This window comes from Oryzias latipes, chromosome 11 (genome assembly GCF_053564925.1).
Source record: "Oryzias latipes strain Hd-rR chromosome 11, Olatipes_Hd-rR_3.1".
NCBI classification, from domain to species: domain Eukaryota; kingdom Metazoa; phylum Chordata; class Actinopteri; order Beloniformes; family Adrianichthyidae; genus Oryzias; species Oryzias latipes.
Window position 1 is genome coordinate 752,755 of NC_136247.1, and position 17,726 is coordinate 770,480.

A 17,726-nucleotide genomic window follows, 5' to 3' on the forward strand; every position below is an offset into this window, starting at 1 on the left:
GCGTTTCTACTCATTGCATTAATATAAAAATTTTAATTTACTCTCTTGAACTCAATTTTTACAAGTTATGCAATGTGTCTTTGTTTTTTTTTACTTTACTTTAATATGAATGATAACAGGGTACCAAAGTAAAATTTATTCGTTTTGTGAAAGCACAATTATTAGGTTGAGTTTGATGTGCGCATGCGCACTAAATGAAATGCAAATTTGGCGGGCCGTATTTCTGCCATAATCTGAACTGCTTCTCAGAGCGACAACTCGACAAGTAAGGAAAAACAACATCAACAAAAATCATTGTATATTAATTAGTTCAGTCGTTTTCTCCTTGTACATTTAAACGAGGATTTCCTTCACTGCCTGGACACAATTTTCAGACGACGTTAGTCGGTCCACTACCCCCAGCAGCAGTAAGTTTGTTTGGAAAAGAGGAACTAACCGCCGCCCGGAGACCGACAGCAGCAGCTTAAAGGTAAGTTCTTACCTCTAATAAGACAAAAGCACTAATTTAAATACAGTCGGCAGTTTTCGAAGCTTGCATTGGTTTGAGTTTTCCCCAAGAATTTTAAGCTTTTACACTTTCTGCTGCAAATTCAACTTTAGCTGCTGTGCAGTTAAGCTAGTGCAGTTAAGCTAACATTTAGCACTAACAGTGAGGCTCTCATGCCGTATATTTTTTGCGACTGGTGAATTTACTTTAATAGGGAGTACAAATCGATGCAACACTGCTATCAAACGCTGTTTGTGGTGTATTTGCTGTCGAATGTTATTTACTACAGGAAAACACCTATGCGCCGTGTTACGTTATGTTACACCGGATATTTTATTGAATTTAACAGGGACAACTGCTCTCCCCGAACCGACCGTTCACGCATGCGTGAATATTACGTCACTTGACAGAGTATGTCGTCGGAGGTTAATAATAATAAACCTATTAAATTTTTTATAATGATTCAACAAAAAAAAGAGTTTATGGGATACGGCAGCATGATCCTTAACACTCAACACAGACACATTTTTAATGTCAAAAGCGGCTGCAGGAGCCTGTGACACTTCCCAGTTTTTCCCTGTTGTCAACATTCAAAAAATAAAAATAATTAGAGAGAATGACTCCAAGCTGTGTGGCTGTCATTATCGTGTATGATCATTGAGATTTTCACTGTCTGTAATCATCTGTAATGACTATTTTTATTTATTTTTTCATAAAGACACTCTTCGGTTTCTGCTCTGCATCCTGTCTGGAAGCCTTTGACTAACTTTTGGTAAGTTTTTTTTTTTTTGTACAACCTATGCAATTGTGATGAAGGCCCAATCATAACATTGCTCTCCCTACACCCTAAACACCTGTTTGTTTTCCGCAGTTACTCATCGACGTGGAAATGTAAAGACTGTTCCCATACTTATTCAAGACGATCTGAACTCCTAAAACATTACAAACTGGACCATCATCATCCATGTTCTCTGATTTCATTTTCAGATAAATGCAGACTTCTTGAGAGTTACAACAATTACTTTGGAGGCAAAGTTTTTTGCACTGTTGGACAAACACTCCACCAAACTTCTAGAGGTCATCAGGAGCAATGGAGGGCGTGTGAAAGAGCAGACCACCAACATCTTAGAAGTTCTGGATGAAGGGTCTGTATGACATGAGTGGTCCATAGAGTACCGTAATTTCCGGACTACAAGCCGCTACTTTTTTCCTGCGCTTACAGCCCTGCGGCTTATTCAGTGACGCGGCTAATTTATGGATTTAATTAGCGGCCGCCATGTACGTACTTTCGAACTCAGTGAATAGTTTGAATTCTTTATCTAACACCAAGCACAAGGCATTTATATTCAACACACCTCTAAGCGGCCAAACAGCATGGACTTGACTTCAGGTCTTAGACACTTCAGTCATGGTTCAACAAAATGAAACACGCATGCCCGGCCGCATCCCAGAATCCTTTGGTGCCATTAGACCCAACGTGCACCAGATCGCCGCTACAATATGATGAAGCTTTCAAGTTAAAAGCAATCGTTAAAAGCAGCGTAAAAAAGTCCACCGTCACCAACGGGTTTGGAAAAGCCGGTTTGCTGCGTGACGGAGAGAACAGCGCATGGAGTGAATTTACACTCCATTTACGGTTTCTAAGGAAACCGTAAAAGCGGAATTTTGCTTTGAAAAACTCACAGCCTCCGTGTGAGCTGGAGACAGCTTCTCCTGCTGATTGAGCTGCGGGGCCGATGGCAGTCTGAAGGCTCCCACACGTAACAACGCATCCGCCCCTCATACACTAAACGTACAGTATTAAGTCCGATTGCTTTGCACAGAAACGATTTGCTCCATCCACCGGCGCAACGGGGACGAAGTGCTCCTCCTTGAAGCTGCCCTGGCCAGAGGTGTCGGAGTAGATAGGAAGGGGAGACAAGGAGCGCGCGGGGCGGGAGCGGAGCGCAGAGGCTTCTGAATTCTAACGCACGCGCCGCACTGAGGCGCGCGTATCACGCTGAGGCGCGCGCTTTTCAGTCGCCGCTGCTGTATTTTACCGGTGTGTTTTTTAACCAGCCCTGTTACTCCCATAACGCTGCCGCGACACAAGCGGAAGGAGAGCTGTACCCGTTCACCCCTCCATGCACTGCTGATACTTGCTCATTCTTAAACACGTACAACAGAATGGCGAGCCGGGCATTGGCCCCGCCTTTAGCCCCTAAGACTCATGGGAAATGTAGAATCGCGGATGTAAATTTTCTCATCATAACTGAGGGATGTAATGTTGATTATATGGTTACTGTTTGTAATTTTATGTATGATACCTAGATTGTCAATAAGTTAAAAAAAATGAAATAAAAACACCATAACTGAGGAACTTGTGAACAGAATAGAGGTGCATGCTGTTTGACAGATGTCGATACACTCAAATACGTGACCCAGAGGCAAAGCTGGCACCACCCACAATGTGCTAATGAACTACACTCACTCTGGGATGCTGGCCGTGATCTGTCAGGATGACAATATCGCCTAACACATGCGCGGCTTGTACTCTGACGCGGCTTGTGTATGTATAAAACTAATTAAACACGTGAAAATGGGTGGGTGCGGCTTGTAATCGGGTGCGCTTTGTAGTCCGGAATTTACGGTAGTTGTGTGGTTAAGTGAACTTTTAACTAATGACAAGCTTTCTTTTCAGATTGTTGACATTACCATCAGAGGAGAAGCCATCCTAAAATCTCTGATCTACTAGGGTGAATCTTTTGAGCACCTCATTAAAGAACACCAGGTAAGGTTATCCACCTCTCAACTATGACACTCTTTTATGATGTAGGAAATGGAACATGGCACTGTATGGGTTAAGATCACTGCCAACAAGAAACATATTCATAAAGATAAAGTTGTGCACAAATACTAAGACTTTGTGCACAACTTTGCCAAAAAAAATGAATACAACATTTAGTTTGCATTTGACATTTCTGTTTTAAATTTTCTTTGCTTTGAATACAACTTTTGCTTAACGTTAACAGTCAAAAATATGTTATGGGGTCACAGGCATATGTATCTAATCCCGAAACATTGATAAAGCAAAGTGAGCATACACATTGAGGCTTATTTATTTAACTAAAACAAAGTTATACCTTTTAGAGCAACGCGCCAGTTGTCATATGTTAATTTTTTTTATGTCTGCAGAACGGTCTGGACAGTGATGCTCCGCAGATTGAAACCATGGCGATCTTTTTCACTGTGAGAGAGGATCTTCTCTGTCCACCAACAGACATCAAGATAGTGATGGATGGAAAACAGGTTCTGAATGAAGTGCCCTATATTTCAACCGCCTTTCTCATGTTCTTGGAACTGACATACTCACTCAACCTAAAATTTCCCAAAAATCTGCAGTACACTCTTGAAGTCATTCAAAAAGTCCTCATTGAGCTTGGTGGGAAAAAGTGTCGCCAAAAGTTTTCAGACTGAACAGCCAGCTTTAAGTTAGTGTCAATTAATGTTTTTTTCCCTCACTTAAGTGTATTGGTATTGGGAAACAGTTTTGATGTTTATACATCTTAAAGATGTCATGTTTGTAAATTTGGATGTGGATATGTTCATGGAACAATAAATATTGTTTACATGAAGAAATGTGTTCTGAGTCTGTGTACATCAATATATAATTCTAAAGCTTAATTCAGTTAATTAGATTGTGAACCTGACATTTTTATCTGAGACAACTTTAAAAAGTAAATTGCTCAAAGATTAAAAATGGATTAAATCAAGTCGTATTTTTCAGGTTAGATAAAGTAGAACATTTCCATTGAGTAAAAAACAGAACTTATTTATTTTGATTTAGAGAAATTAAAAATAAATGCTTTTCTTCACCTCACAGAATCAGTTTAACCGAAATAAAAAAAAATAGGTTAGGCTAAATTATTCATTTACATTGATACAATGCAAATATATTAGGTGTGACAGATTACTTCAATTTTTTTAATTTAAACCACTGTTATATTTTTTTCAGTCTATGTTTCCATGTTTGAGATCATAAGATCATCCCAGAGAAAGTCTCTGCTTCAACTCCTGCAGTGAAAGCTGCGTTTCAATCTGTCGCCCGTGTTTCCATCTCTCTGACAGTTTGAAGCCAAAGCCCCTCCCCCGCCTCTCTACCTGCTTTTCCTCTCTACCTGTTCACATCCTCTGCAGCTGAGAGTTGTTTCCCCCCGCTCCTCCAGTGTATCCTACACAGAGAGCGCAAAATACGGTCATCATAGGTTAACACGATAGTCGGCGCGCTCCGGCCTAGCACACGGAAGAAAGAGCCGCATATAGCGGGGATGGAGCGGGTTAAGAAAATGAATGAAAGAAGGCCGGTCCGCTGAAGAAATATTCAATACTGTCCTCCTTTTATTAAATCAGGAGAAAGAAGAATACACAGCTTTCATTGAGTTTTCCCCCTACTGGACTGATTTAGCACCCGATCCAATGATTTTTCAAAATAAAAGATAGTTCAGCCTAATAATAAAAGGATTGATAAACACAGACACCGATCCATGTAGCGATCAGACCATAACTTTAGCTGGTATCTCCTCCTACACGCAGCCGCAGTGTCAGGCTTTAAAGAACACAATTTCTGAGAGGCGGGGCGTTGCATCCCCCCAACAACAGGTTAGATGACAGAGCCCGTTAAGCGTCTCTGCCTGGTGCGTTCACTGAGCTTCAGTACATAGAAGTTCAACAGCCACACGGTCTAACGAAGTCCGCTATTATATATTCATGAGGGAAAGAACCGGCCGAACTGACCCTAAAATCGCCCAAATTATGCAAAACCGGCCAAAGCCATTTTTACCCGCAAATTTAGAACCAAAACCGCCGAATCTGGCAACACTGCTGCTAGCTTCTCTTGTAGAAAAAACATGCTCCTTCCACAGCTCACTGTAACGTTACTTTCTGTTAGTGGAAATTTCAGAATAAAAGCACTTCCATTGCTGATTTACTTCCGTTGTGAGTTAAAGTGTTGTGAGATAAGTTAATGTGTTGTGTTGTGACCCTTCTGGGCCATGAGTTAATGTGTTGTGTTGTGAGTTATTGTGTTGTGAGTTATTGTGTTGTGTTGTGAGTTATTGTGTTGTGTTGTGAGTTAATGTGTTGTGTTGTGAGTTAATGTGTTGTGAGTTAATGTGTTGTGAGTTAATGTGTTGTGTGTTAAGTTAATGTGTTGTGTGTAAAGTTAATGTGTTGTGTGTAAAGTTAATGTGTTGTGTGTTAAGTTAATGTGTTGTGTTGTGACCCTTCTGGGCCACCGTACTTTACCCTCACGTTCAGTCTCTTTATTTGAAACCGATATTGGCGAGACCTGCTTTACTACGAGAACGTCTACAAGAAATAAAAAAATAAGATCACTGTTTCAGAAAGATATTGCAGTTGTTCCCTACGTGACCCACTATTGGAGAAAATTTGTCCCAGATATTAAATGGAAGAAAGTTTGGACTTTATCCTCCAAATATTTTATTTCAAATAAACCCTGGGATGTTTGCTTTAAACTTCTTCACAGATGCTGCAGCCAAATCCTCACTCCACATAGTCATTGATAAAAACTGCTCCTTCTGTAAATTAGACACTGAAACAATTATACATCTATTCTGGAAATGCCCCCAAACAGCAACTTTTTGGAAAGACTTTACCTCTTTTGTTTGATGTAAAATTTATAAAATTTTTAAAAAATTGATTTGGTATACAATGATATATTATTTGGTTTTTATAAAGTTAATAATTCACTAATAAGGGAATACTATTTAATTAACCTTTTATTAATACTAGCCAAATTCCTTATTCATAAATGCAAATTTTCTGAAGAAAAAAAAGCCTTATTCAAACTTTTTATGATTGAGTTAAGCCAATATATCAGAACAATAAAATATTCTTCCAACCCCAAAGCTATAAGAACCTTTAACACCCTGGAATTTTTTAAATGTACAGAATAGCAACTTACTGCTTTGACTGCTCTTGTTATAATCTTTTTTTCTCCTTTATTCTTTATGTTCCCCTGGCACATTTTGCCACTCTTTTTTTTATCTGTGTACTTAAAAACTGACTTGATTTTGTATCATGTACATCTTCAATAAAGTTTAAAAAAAAAAAGACCTGTGGTACCCACACAGGACCCGTTAACGCAAAGCAAAGAGGCGGAATGCTGGAAGCAGAAGTCCGCTTGATTTAGGAACCACTCCCGGGTGGCTCACCTTTCAAACGGTGCTAGAAGGATCCAGTTCAAGGGATCACATGGTCACCTGCTTTCACGTCTGAGCAGATTTTCAGTAGAATTTTCCCAAATACCGAAAAACAAACACCAAAACAAAGTAATGAAACACATAAAGTGTTTGAATCACAGAAATCAGATGTGTCAATGAGAGATCCGAGTAACCAAAAAAGGACAGTCAACCTGATTTTTTAAAGTTTTTTTTTTTCTTCCAAAAACGTTTTGTCTGTCTGTCTTGTTAAATTTGTAATTTAATCATCTTGTCGCTCAATTTCCTCCCCTAATCTTTTATATTTATTTTTATTTATTTTTTATTATTATTGAAAAAGACAATTGAGGTGAACAGTTTGAGACAATTGTATACAATTATGCAAAGTATTGAAACATGGAAAAAAGTACTGGACATGTACAAACAACAAATGCAAGATAAAATAAAGTACAATTTTAATCAATAATACAGAAAGAAAATTAAATACAAGACATTAAAATAAAAATAAAAAAATTAAAATTAAATTTGTTAAATTTGTAATTTAATCATCTTGTCGCTCAATTTCCTCCCCTAATCTTTTATATTTATTTTTTTATTTTTTTTTTTTTTTTTTATTATTATTGAAAAAGACAATTGAGGTGAACAGTTTGAGACAATTGTATACAATTATGCAAAGTATTGAAACATGGAAAAAAAAAAAGTACTGGACATGTACAAACAACAAATGCAAGATAAAATAAAGTACAATTTTAATCAATAATACAGAAAGAAAATTAAATACAAGACATTAAAATAAAAATAAAAAAATAAAAAAAAATAAAAATAAAAAAAAAATAAAAAAGGGGGTTTACATAGACATTTCAATGATTCTTAGCTTAGGGGGCTATCAAAAAGCTGCAATTTACATATGATACTTTGAAGTTCCATAGCAAGTTTGTTTTCCATGAAGTTTACAGATGGAAAAAAAAGAGCAGAGTTCTCTGTGAAACGTAGAAAAATATGGTTTGATTTTAAGGAAACGACATTTATGTATATAGAATTTACCCAAAATAATTACAACATTCAGAATAAGTTCTGTGTTTCTGTTTTCTAAAATAAACCCAAAAATGATGTCCTTAATAGAAAATTCTGCTAAAAGTGGAATCTTGGGGAAAAGCCAATAATGTAAACTATTCCAAAAGAAATCAGAATAAAAACATTCAAAGAAAAGATGCACAGTTGTTTCAATCTCCACATGACAAAAAGAACAACAATTTTCAGGAATTCCAAACCGTTTTCTTAATAATTCCTTGGAAGGGTAAATACCTGAAAAGGTTTTAAAGTGGACTTCCTTGGCTTTAGGAGGAATGGGGAGTTTAAAATATTTAGTTCGTATTTGTTTCTTTTCTGAAATATTAAAATATTGGGTTATATAATTTGGATTTGAGATGTAGGGAAAGGACGTTTCATTCAAATATTCTCTGATTTCATGGTTTGGGAGTTTGGCAGTTGCTATATTGAGTCCATTAATCAGAAGCTTGGGGATAGTAGGATGTCTGTAAATGTCATTATGAAAGAGATCAGAAACTGAGCTCACAACATTTTGATTAATGGCCTCAATAATTTTTTCAAATTCTTTTCTATTCGTTAGTGAACCATATTTAGCTGTGAAATCGTCAAAAGACATGAGAGTGGCATCGTCATTAAGAAGATGCATTAATGACCAAATTCCATTTTCAAACCATGTTGGAACAAAGATGGATTTGTTTCTGATAGTGATGTATCTGCAGTTCCACAGAGGAGTGTTGTGTAGACTGTAATTGTGTTTAGAAAATAGTTTCCAATACATGAGAACTTGCTGATGAAAAGATGAGAGTTTCTTAATGTCAAAATCACAACTGAGTAAAAATTGGATCCCTCCTAGGCTGGAAAATATTTTATTAGGAACAATGAACCAAATACTATTTTGATTTTTAATAAATTAGTTTAACCAGTTTATTTTTAAGGTGCCATTAAGGCTGTTAAAGTCTATGGCTTGTAGGCCTCCATCTTCGTATTTTTTTTAGTCAGCGTACCTTGTTTAACATAATCTAGCCACAGGGGTTGCAAGCCAGTAACTTCTGTGCCGGTCCCAAGCCCGGATAAATAGAGAGGGTTGCGTCAGGAAGGGCATCCGGCGTAAAAATTGCCAAATAACCATGGGAATCATCCACAATAGTTTAGACATACCGGATCGGTCGAGGCCCGGGTTAACAACGACCGCCACCGATGCTGTTAACCTACAGGGTGTCGGTGGAAATTTGACTACTGTTGGTCGAAGAAAGAGGGGAGGCAGAAGGGTCCGTTGCCAGAGAGAGAAGGGAAAAGGCAGGAACATAGGTTTGAGAATAGGGACTCTTAACGTTGGCACAATGACAGGGAAAGGCAGAGAGCTGGCAGACATGATGGAGAGAAGGAAGGTAGATGTACTGTGTGTGCAGGAGACAAGGTGGAAGGGCAGCAAGGCACGTAGTATTGGAGGAGGATACAAACTGTTCTATCATGGTGTTGATAGGAAGAGAAACGGGGTAGGAGTGATTCTGAAGGGGGAGTTTGTAAACAGTGTTCTAGAGGTGAAAAGAGTCTCAGACAGGATGATGAGCCTAAAGTTAGAAATTGAAGGGGTGATGGTGAATGTAGTCAGTGGGTATGCGCCACAGGTTGGCTGTGAGTTAGAAGTGAAGGAGAGATTCTGGAGTGAGTTGGATGAGATCATAGAGAGTTTTCCCAGAGGAGAGAGAGTTGTTATTGGAGCAGACTTTAATGGGCATGTTGGTGAGGGCAACAGAGGTGATGAGGAGGTGATGGGCAGGTTTGGTGTGAAGGAAAGGAATCTGGAGGGACAGATGGTGGTGGACTTTGCGAAGAGGATGGAAATGGCTGTAGTCAACACTTACTTCCAGAAGAGAGAGGAACATAGAGTGACATACAGAAGTGGAGGTAGGAGTACTCAGGTGGACTACATCCTATGTAGACGAGGTCATTTGAGAGAGGTTAATGACTGCAAAGTGGTGGTAAGAGAGAGTGTTGCCAGACAGCACCGCATGGTGGTGTGTAAGATGACTCTGGAGGTCAGGAAGAAGAAGATAGGGAAAACAGAAAAGAAGACCAAGTGGTGGAAGCTACAGAATGAAGAAACTTGTGAGGAATTTAGGCAGAAGTTGAGGCAGGTCCTGGGTGGTCAGGATGAACTTCCAGATGACTGGGAAACTACAGCAGAGATTATCAGGGAAACAGGTAGGAAGGTGCTAGGTGTGTCATCTGGAAAGAGGAAAGACGGTAAAGAGACTTGGTGGTGGAATGAGGAAGTACAGGAATGCGTCCAGAGGAAGAGGTTGGCTAAAAGGAAGTGGGATGTAGAAAGGACTGAGGAAGGTAGACAGGAGTACAAGGAAGCGCAGCGTAGAGTGAAGAGAGAGGTGGCAAAGGCCAAACAGAAAGCTTACGATGAGCTTTATGACAGGTTAGACACAAAGGAAGGAGAGAAGGACTTGTACAGGCTAGCCAGACAGAGAGACAGAGATGGGAAGGACGTGCAACAGATAAGGGCGATTAAGGACAGAGATGGAAAGGTGCTAACAACCCAAGAGAGTGTACAGAAAAGATGGAAGGAGTATTTTGAGGAGCTGATGAACGAGGAAAATGACAGGGAAAGAAGGGAGGAAGATGTGGTTGTTGTGGAGCAGGAAGTAGCAGAGATTGGAAAGGATGAGGTTAGGAAGGCTCTGAAAAGGATGAAGAGCGGAAAGGCCGTTGGTCCTGATGACGTACCTGTGGAGGTATGGAAGTGCTTAGGAGAGACAGCAGTGGAATTTCTAACAAGGTTGTTCAATAGGATTTTAGAGAGTGAGAAGATGCCTGAGGAATGGAGGAGAAGCGTTCTGGTCCCGATCTTTAAGAACAAGGGTGACATGCAGAACTGCAGCAACTATAGAGGAATAAAGTTGATGAGCCACACAATGAAGCTGTGGGAAAGAGTAGTGGAAGCCAGGCTTAGGAAGAAGGTGGAGATTTGTGAGCAGCAGTATGGTTTCATGCCCCGTAAGAGCACCACTGATGCCATTTTTGCTTTGAGAATGTTGATGGAAAAGTACAGAGATGGTCAGAAGGAGCTGCATTGTGTGTTCGTAGATTTAGAGAAGGCGTATGACAGGGTGCCGAGGGAGGAGCTGTGGTACTGTATGAGGTCGTCTGGAGTGGCAGAGAAGTATGTCAGAGTAGTTCAGGACATGTATGAGAGAAGTATGACGGTGGTGAGATGTGCTGTAGGTCAGACAGAGGAGTTCAAGGTGGAGGTGGGACTACACCAAGGATCAGCTTTGAGTCCTTTTTTGTTTGCTATGCTGATGGACAGGCTGACAGACGAGGTAAGACAGGAATCTCCCTGGACAATGATGTTTGCGGATGACATTGTAATTTGCAGTGAGAGTAGAGAGCAGGTGGAGGAACAGCTAGAGAGGTGGAGGTTTGCTCTGGAAAGAAGAGGTATGAAGGTCAGTCGTAGTAAGACAGAATACATGTGTCTGAACGACAGGGATCAAGGTAGAAGCGTTAGGTTACAGGGGACTGAGGTGAAGAAGGTGCAGGAGTTTAAGTACTTGGGGTCAACAGTTCAGTGTGATGGGGATTGTGGAAAAGAGGTGAAGAGGCGAGTGCAGGCAGGTTGGAGCGGTTGGAGGAAAGTGTCAGGAGTGTTGTGTGACAGAAGAGTGCCAGCAAGACTCAAAGGAAAGGTGTACAAGACAGTGGTGAGACCAGCTCTGCTCTATGGGTTAGAGACGGTAGCAGTGAGACAGAGACAAGAGGCTGAGATGGAGGTAGCGGAGATGAAGATGTTGAGGTTCTCCTTAGGAGTGACCAGGTTAGACAGGATAAGGAACGAGTACATCAGAGGGACGGCTCATGTTGCCTGTGTTAGCGACAAAGTCAGAGAAGCCAGACTGAGATGGTTTGGACATGTTCAGAGGAGGGATAGTGGATATATTGGTAGAAGGATGTTGGAGATGGAGCTGCCTGGCCGGAGGGCAAGAGGACGGCCAAAGAGGAGATATATGGATGTCTTAACAGAGGACATGAAGTTGGCTAACGTTAGGGTAGAAGATGTTCATGATAGAGTGAGGTGGAAAAGGATGATTCGCTGTGGCGACCCCTGATGGGAAAAGCCGAAAGAGAAAGAAGACCTTGTTTAACATAGTGTGTTTTCCTTTTCCATATGAAGTTAAAATTGACTTGATTAATAGATTTGATGGCTTGTTTAGGGACACCTATAGAATAGGTGGGATATATGAAACTTGATATGCTTTCAATTTTGGTGAGGAGAATTCTACCAAAAATAGAAAGATCTCTCTGTGCCCAGTTATTTAGCAGAGTCGAACATTTCTCTAGTTTGTCCCAAACATTCAGTTTTTCCAAGTCTGTTTTGTTTTTAGTTATATGCATTCCGAGGTATTTAACTGTGGATTTAATGGGAATATTATAAGCATTCAATAATGTACATGGTTTAATGGGTAAGATCTCACATTTGTTTAGGTTCAATTTGAGGCCTGAAGCTTTTGAAAAGATGTCAATAGTTTTAGGAATCTTGGGATGTCATGAAGATTATTCAGGAAAATTTTTGTGTCGTCGGCTGGTTGGCTTATTGAAAATTCAGCATTTGCAACTGACAGTTTACCAAAGTCAGTGTGTTTAATGAGCAAAGACAGCATTTCTGCTGCTGCAATAAAAAGAAGGGGTGAAATGGGACAACCTTGTTTTATACCTTTGCTAATGTTAAATCTGTGAGACGTCCCCTGAGGTAAACAAACAGAACTACTGGTTTCATAATAAAAAGTTTTAACTGTATTAATAAATTTGTTACCAAAACCAAATAATTGCAGAGTTTGAAACATGAAATTATGCTCAATCACATCAAAGGCCTTGTAAAAATCTAAAAATAGAATAAAACCGTCTGTATCTATGAGATGGTCATAGTCAATGATATCCAGAACAAGGCGTAAGTTATTATGAATTGAGCGACCTTTAATAAAACCGGACTGCGTTTCAGAGATTATTTGGGTTATGTCTCCTCCCCTAATCTCTTTAGAGAAACTCAGCATCTGAGCACGACACTTCCTGTCGCAGTACGACACTTGTCTCGGTATCACAACGTTGCCCAGCAACCGTGTAGCCGTAAAGTGACGCGGTGCTCCAACTGTCGCAGTGTTAGCCGCCAGCTGTTCCGGTGGTCAATTCTATCTGAAAGTCCGTCTAAATCTGGTTCTTTGTGTTGTTGTTTTTATTTTTCATGCTGCTTTGGTCAAAATGGCGGAGAAGTTCGATAACCTGGAGGAACATCTAGAAAAATTTGTTGAGAATATTCGACAGCTGGGAATCATCGTCAGTGACTTTCAGCCGAGCAGTCAGGCTGTTCTCAACCAAAAACTGTGAGTTTGTTTATTGAGACCTGCGCTTCCTGCTGAATGCTCCACTAAACGAATGTCACCCCACCCCAAACCCGCAGAAACTTCATGATTTCTGGCCTCCAGGACATCGAGAAGTGCCGCCAGCAGCTCCATGAAATCAACGTTCCTCTGGAGGTCTTTGAGTGAGTGTTATTGTTGGAGACGTTTCTCCGTCTTTGAACACACTTTAAAAATAGAATAAAGAAATGGAAGCTTTTGCTGCAGGATGACTCATCATCTTCGTTCCAGAGGATGAAAATGATGACAGAACTCTGGAATGAAGATGAAGATGATGAGCTGACAGACCATCTTTGCGTAGAAACCACAAGTCACAATTTTTTAAGGTCCAAAGACAAAAGTTGGTGACCACAAAAATAGAGCTTCTAATTCTGAACACAAAAGTAAATAAAATAGCTCAAATTAAGCAAGTTTTTACTATTTTGCTGATCGCCTTAGTTGTGTAGATAGAAAACAAAGGGAAAACTTTGTAATGGCAGGTAAAATATGAAGGATTTTTTGTCTTTTTTGATACCACATCTTCCATATCTGTCCTCTAAACACCATCAATTTGTCACAGAACAAGCGATTTAGCAATTATTATTATTTTCGTCATTTAATGTTATTACCTGCTTTACGTCTGCCGAGTGGAGTTTATGACTGGATGAGGACTTGAACCTGTGACCGCTCTTACCACGCTCATTAGTATTGTTCGTCACAATGAGACGTGTGGGATTCGGGTCTGCTTTGACACATGCAGTGCTTTACATCAAGTTTCCTCAATGTTTAGGGCTGGTTTTGGGGACCTTATTGATCTTGTACCTTTCACAAAGCTGGGAATTTGATCCAAAGTCATGAGAAAGCTGCCATTGGCTCTCAAATGTTGGTCAAGTCCACTGTACCTTGTTCCGATTTGAAATCAAAGCATAAGCTATCCCAGAAAGCACTGCATATATTAACATTGTACATTTTCCAAGTTCTTCAACGGCGAGGTGAACGTCCACAAACGGCATGCGCAGTCACACCCTTTGCGGTGCCCACTTTGTTTTTCCAGTTACATTGATCAAGGCAGGAACCCTCAGCTGTACACCAAAGAGTGTCTGGAGAGAGCGCTGGCCAGGAACGAGCAGGTCAAAGGGAAGATAGACACCATGATGGTGAGACAGACACACACACACACAACCAGATTTCTAATTTCATTCACTACGGCTGACTGCAAATTCTGTTTTTCTCCAACTATAGAAATTCAAGAGCCTTTTAATCTCTGAGCTCAGTAAAGTGTTTCCAGAGGAGATGGCCAAGTATAAAGCCATACATGGAGAAGATGCTCCCCCATAGAAATGGCTGTGATCCCCCCCCACTCTCAGCATGTGAAATGAAAGCCTGTTTGGGTTTACACACAGCCTGAAAACAGACGTCTAGAGAATCCAGTTTAATGGGGATAGGAAGGAGACACATCTCTGCTCTAAATTCCTTCATCTTTTCTTGACCAGGACATTCCACTGACATTAAAAGCTGTTTTGCAGTAAGGTCCTCAGGGGCTTTAGAATACACTCATGTTTCATGTCATTGCTGATGCATGGACACTTGATCAGAACATAAACATTTTCCCAACTCTCAAACATGCAAAAGAGTCAACCTTTGTGTTAAATGTTCATACTGTGTATTTACATACATACTGTGGTTGTGAAACATTCTGCACACCATCACATTACAACATCTCAGGTTTCTGTCAACTTTAAAAGTTGAATCCCAGTTTTTTGTATGTAATTTTGTGCCTGAGCATTTGATGTAATCGGAAAAAGTCCAGTCTTGCATTGTAAACATTTTTATGCACTCTTTGTTAATAAAATGCTCTTTTGAGGAAACTTGTATGGTTTTATTTACTCTAAACAAGTATGTGATCATTCTCATGAATTACTGATGTTCAATTGATTATCAGCTTTTTAAGATCTTAATCCTTGGGGAAAAACTGGGGCCTCATTTGAGTTTTAATGCAGCTTCTTATTTTTTAATTTCTTCTTTGAAAAATGCTTCTGTGCGTCACTTCAGCATTTATTCATCTTAAAAGCCTCATAAGGCTCATATTTTCCAGTGAAATATGTATATTAAATTGTATCTTATAAATCTTATATTTTCCAGTAAATCTACAGGGAGCAGCTTTTAGTTTGAAAAAGCCAGTCCACATGTTGAGAAAAAAATAAAAGTGAAAACCGTCTGAACTTTTGTTAATTCAGCGCCTATTTATATATATGGGACAAATAAGTATGTAGTAGCCACTGATTCTGCAGGTCGTCCCACTTAAAACGCTGACTTTGGTCTGTAATGTCCAACATAGAAACACTGTGAGAAACGAAATGTAAAAAAACTCCAGGAAATCCTGTTGTCTGATTTTTTTTTTTTTTTTTTTTTTTAAGAATTTATAGTTGGGGAAAAAAAGTATTTAGTCAGCCACCATCTGTGCAAGTTCTCTTCTTACGAAGCCACTCCTTCAGTACCCAGGCAGTGTGTTTGGGATCGTTGTCCTGCTGAAAGACCCAGCCATGTTTCATCTCTAATGCCCTTAACTAATGGAAGGAGGTCGTGTGTTACTGATGGTACTTTTGTCACTTTGGTCCCAGCTCTCTGCAGGTCATTCACTAGGACCCCCGTGGGGTTCTGGGATGTTTGTTCTTGTGATCATTTTGACCCCACAGGGTGAGATCTTGGGGGGAGCCTCAGATGGAGGGAGATTCTCAGTGGTCTTGAACGTCTTCCATTTCCTAATAATTGCTCCCACAGTTGATTGCCTGCTTTCCTGTTGCAGATTCAGTCTTCCATCCTGCTGCAGGTCAATAATTTGGTTTCTGGTGTCCTTAGACAGATCTTTGGTCTTGACCATAGTGGAGTTTGGAGTGGGACTGTTTGAGGTTGTGGACAGGTGTCTTTATATAGATAAAGTTAAAGTTCAACGCAATACTTTGTAATGTAACCCTGGTTGTCAGTAACAAAGGTCAAAGGTTTCCCCGGTTCTTCTCCAGTTTGGTCCATTCCTTCATACAGATCTTCTCAAGAGCTGTAATATTTTGGGGTCTGGTGCTGGCCAACACAGACTTTCAACTCTCTATAGATTCTCTGTTGGATTAAGACTGGTCACATCACTCTGATAATTGTGGCAGAAAAAGCTGGAAGTTGCAGCTGCTTTTTCTAAAGTTAAGTTAGAAGATTTAAAAACTGTTTGTGTGTTTGTTGTGGTTTCAAGATGTTTAACAAGGACGAGTCATTGTGTGCCGAGACGCTGCCACTTTAACCCAATACATCATGGGAGATGTAGTGATGTCAGACAGACTAGCGTCTCTGAGCTTCATGGTTTTGTTCACTTGTTCCACGGTCTGACACCGGATTCTGTGGAAAGCTACACCGCTAAAGACGAGCTTTAGCTGGTATTTTTGTTAGAACTGAGAGACTTTATGAGCAGAATCAGAACAAGGGCCTGTTTGGATGAACACAGAGCTGATATCATGGAGATGGTAAATGTTGTTAGATCAGCTAATGGGTCATTTCCCACGGCACACTGGTTGAAAAACACTGGTTTAACCTGCAACCTGCATCTCAATCAACAGCCTTCCTGGAACAGACAGACACTGCAAATGTCTTAACGCCCATCCTGTTGCCTAGGTCACAGCTGATCCTCCACCACCCCTGATGTTCCAAAGCTTTGAACCTCAGTCTGACTCTCTGACACTGGGAAAGGAATTGATTGCTGTTCCTTATTTGTGATCCATGCTGGGGAGGGCTGCACACCAGCTTCTCCTGGCCATCTTAAAAGCTACCTTTTGCAACCACACAGCAGGAAGACAGATGACGTCACAACATGTTCCCTTGTTAAAACGATTTTGATTAATCAAGTCTGTATAATTCAGAAGAGTTTGCTCCCAATCATCCTCTGGGTCATGCTTTGCCAGGTAAGACTAGACGTCTTATGATGATGTATGGGACAACAAGACCAAATCAGGAACTTCCAATTTTTACAATGCATGAACAGTCAAGAATTTAAAATTGATCTGTTAAAAATGCAGCAATGTCAGTGTTGTCCATAAGCCAGTCGTCCTGTCCTTTGTGCCAAGAACTGTCTGCAGTCAAGGCTGCTTTTTCCATCAATACCAAATTAATTCACAGCCATCAGACGTGGAATGTATGCGACCGAGCTCCCTGACATTTCTGCCAGTGACGCTATCTGAGTAGATGTGTACCGTGATATTGACGGAACGCAACAAGGTGGAGGCAGGGAGTATGGTGGTGTAATGATGTCTCCTCACAGAGTTTTGATGTGGATGACTCATCTCAGGAGTGTCTCTGCTCTTTTTCTTCCGCCCAGGCCAGAAAGCCGCCTCCTATGGCTCTGTTCAATTATTGACGTGTTCATCTTTTGACTTAGAACACAAAGGAGCAGCGAGGATTAGTGTTGGTAAATGGATGTTTGCTTCGTCCTTGTGGCTCATTAGTTGCAGTATTGTTGCTTTGATAACCCGTAGGAGCTGCAAACTCAGCAAATAAGTAGATAGATTGATGATTTTGTCCTGCAGG

General features: G+C 40.3%; 1 protein-coding gene and 1 long non-coding RNA gene across 2 annotated transcripts; both read left to right on the forward strand.

Moving 5' to 3' along the window:
• Window positions 1-411: 411 nt before the first annotated feature.
• On the forward strand, window positions 412-1,595 carry LOC111948250 (uncharacterized). Its single transcript, XR_002874205.2, has 3 exons — window positions 412-469; window positions 1,206-1,259; window positions 1,475-1,595. It is a non-coding gene; the product is annotated as an uncharacterized LOC111948250 (long non-coding RNA).
• An 11,249-nt stretch (window positions 1,596-12,844) lies between these two features.
• Window positions 12,845-15,028, forward strand: med10 (mediator complex subunit 10). The gene is made up of 4 exons (XM_004074430.5): window positions 12,845-13,145; window positions 13,223-13,306; window positions 14,215-14,317; window positions 14,403-15,028. The coding sequence occupies exons 1-4, from the start codon at window positions 13,024-13,026 to the stop codon at window positions 14,496-14,498; spliced, it is 405 nt and encodes a 134-aa protein (XP_004074478.1). The 5' UTR covers window positions 12,845-13,023; the 3' UTR covers window positions 14,499-15,028.
• The last annotated feature ends 2,698 nt before the right edge of the window (window positions 15,029-17,726 follow it).